A 3,381-nucleotide genomic window follows, 5' to 3' on the forward strand; every position below is an offset into this window, starting at 1 on the left:
GCACCTGTCAACCAAAACAAGTAGTAAAATTTGGCACGTGAAATCAAACATACACAGATATGCCTGTAGCTATATGGTTAGGTCTGATCTGACTGGTTACTGTGCTTCAGTTGACACAATGAGCTGTGTTAATCACGAAGGAAGGCAGAAAACGCTCAGAGCCAAGCTAATGCACTGCAGGAGCTCCGCATCTGGACATATTCAGCCAGACCCACAGCACCCAGAAGGCTGTCCGACACAAAGACAAGCCTCACTCCTGCAGCAGGATGATTTCAACGTTGTCATGGACACCCTGCAGAAGCAGCTCTCCCTGGAAGTCAATAACTTTCTTTTTCTTGGCTGCCTTCAGGGTGCCCACCAATGCCTCGAAGATGTTGGCGCAACGATCATCATTAAATAAGACCCCAAACTTCACGCTGGTTTGTCCGCTGGCATCTGAAATGTGACAACAGTGCAGATCATTTTTATTTTTATGTATAGACAGACATAATATACACAATGATAATGGATTTTTAGATCAATTCTAAAGTTTTGATGATCAAATTATGAAATGTTTTAGAAAGAAAGAAAAGAGAAATAAAGAAAAAAAGAAAGAAATATCTCCTGAAGCACTTTAAAGCTGACAAGGTTTGAATTCATGATGCAACAAGCCATCATGCAACACTGAACAAGCGTCAACATGCCATCCGATAGAAGAGCCCATCCTCCACTCACTTTTACTGCCGAGACGTTGAATCTCCTCCACCAGCAAGTTGATTTCATGTGTGACATTCATTGTTGCTGAAAGAAAAAAAGTAAAGAGTCGATTACATCAAAGCAAACACTCATTATAGCAGGCCTGGAGACTTAAAATGATCATGTGCCTCTTCCTATTAGGCCATCCTTGTCATACTTTAAGCAATTTGAATTGCGTTACTTCAAAACCAAAATTATCTTTAGCATTAAAAACCAATCTTTCAGTTTAACTATCAATCAACGATAAATTACAATGGCTTATAAGAAAATGCACACATTTGCAAAAAAAAAAACCAAAAACAAAAAAAACAGTTTGGAATTCAATTCTCACAAGAGATGTCATATAGTCATTAAAACCATGTGAAGTATTCTGTTTAACATTATAATGCGCATGCAGACAAACCAGACTGATCTCTGCATGAAGCAGCAGAACCTGCAGCGCTGAGATGTGAACAGGGTGTGCTGTCACCAATGCGGAAATACAGGATTAGCGTTCAGAGCTAACCGGCACAAGCCCTGAATGTCCATTTTAACTTATTCATTCTTAAAATGGACATTAACTCTTCGGTACGGGTGTTTCTTGGCAAACTAGTGACATTTTAGGAGACTTCAGGCACCAGCAGATATTTTTCCTGTAAGCAACAAGACGCTCGCTCTGTGAGCTTCTGACGCCAGACAAATGATCCGCTGACTGCGAACAGACTTCTGCCGCCAAACATAATGTCATATACAGTGGAAAAACAAATTCATAAAGGTTTACACAAAATAAGCTAAAGCGCTACACCTGCAATATTGTTTAATACATCATTAATTGTGGTTGTTTTACCTATAATGAAGTGATGGACGAGTTCTGATGAGTCGGCACTGGTGAAAATATTGCGACGTTCAGAAAAACTCGGAAAAGTCAACGTTGGAAGGCATGTGACAGCAGAGGGACGGGTTTTACAATGCAAAATTTATAGTGTGCGCACGTAATTTTATTAAAATGCAGTTAAGCGATAGCAATATTAAAATTACTTGCAAATATAACATATGGAATACATATTATTTTTATTTTTATTTTTAATAGTAAAGTTTTTTGTCTATTCTGCTCAAATTTCCAATAGCACTCGAAGGCAGCGTGGAAGCTCATCTGACTTCATCGTGACACAATGCCATACTTTAATGAACACTGTCCCATATTAGGTTGCAAAGAGCCAGGATACGGGCTGGATAAATGTTGGCCTCCTTATCTGTCTCTGCAAGCAGGAAAAGTTTTGGTTGTCATTAAAAGAAACCGTTTGCACTAATGCTCTAACATGAGATGATTAATAATAATAATTTTTAAAAAAAGCACTTAAGTGCTGAATGTGTTTAAATATATTATCATCCATCTATCGGTCGTTTGTTTAATAATAGCTATTTATTGCTCAACCACGGTATTTAAAAATTATGACTGGGTACTCCAAGGAATAGAGTTGAAGTGATTTAGTCACAACAAAGCAACAATGAGTTACCATTAACCTCTGAAAGTTATAGAAAAGAATGACAAAATGTGGCATCTACAATTTCGTGACAACTTTATATTATTTATTTATTTATCTATTTATTTGGAAGTGCATTTTATTTATTTAAACATTTTTATTATTTATTTTGAAACCGCTCATCCGGGTCACTGCAGGCCAGGCAGGCTTGCGCTGACTCGGATCGTAGCTCTGTGACGTCGCTAAACGTCAAGTTAGTTGATTTGACGCTCGGGATCATTCCGGAAGTTGCCTGTTTTGGCTTTCAGAACAAACCCCAAGTAAAAAAGAAAAAAGATTTATTTATTTATATATATATATATATATATATATATATATATATATATATATATATATATATATATATATATATATATATGCGGCTCATCGAGGCCGCATCATCAGGGAACGGCTGTTGGAGACTGGTGTACCTCAAATGGAATGGCCTGCACTCTCTCCAGACCTGAATCCCATTGAAAACCTGTGGGATCAGCTGAGCCGTCGTGTAGAGGCTCGAAACCCTGCACCCCAGAACCTCAATGACCTGAGGGCTGCCCTTCAAGAAGAGTGGGATGCCATGCCTCAGCAGGCAATAAGTTGCCTTGTGAACAGCATGAGATGTCATTGTCAAGCTGTAATTGATGCTCAAGGGCACATGACGAGATATTGAGACGTTCAAATTTTTTGTTGTGGTGTAACTACCATTGTTGTTACCTTTTGTGTTGAATGAATTTTTTGAGATGAGGAAATCAGTAGTGCATCCTTCTACTTAAATGTCTTACTTTTATGATATTATATCACTGTAGCATGAACATATTGCATTTTCCATAAATTTCACCTGAAAGCCAAATATCCCTAACTTTTTGTGAGTAGTGTATATATATATATATATATATATATATATATATATATATATATATATATATATATATATATATATATATATATATATATAATTTGAAAAAGAGACATGGGCTGATACAGAGTTAATCACTATTACTTCTTTCAACACCACTGCTTGTAATTGCAGTCAATAATTACAAATACAATTTGTATTCGAGTTTATTACCTTTATTGTGAAGGGTTCTACCGGAAGTAATGACTTTGCTCTGAGTGACTTGACCGTGGAAGCAGGAATGGCGGC

General features: G+C 37.1%; 1 protein-coding gene across 1 annotated transcript; it reads right to left on the minus strand.

Moving 5' to 3' along the window:
* Window positions 1–250: 250 nt before the first annotated feature.
* On the minus strand, window positions 251–775 carry abracl (ABRA C-terminal like; the record flags this gene model as incomplete). Its single annotated transcript, XM_079255233.1, has 2 exons — window positions 251–435; window positions 715–775. 2 exons carry the CDS (start codon window positions 773–775, stop codon window positions 251–253), a joined length of 246 nt encoding a protein of 81 aa, XP_079111359.1.
* Window positions 776–3,381: the final 2,606 nt, after the last annotated feature.

This window comes from Telmatherina bonti (genome assembly GCF_933228915.1).
Source record: "Telmatherina bonti genome assembly, chromosome: 16".
Lineage (NCBI taxonomy): Eukaryota > Metazoa > Chordata > Actinopteri > Atheriniformes > Telmatherinidae > Telmatherina > Telmatherina bonti.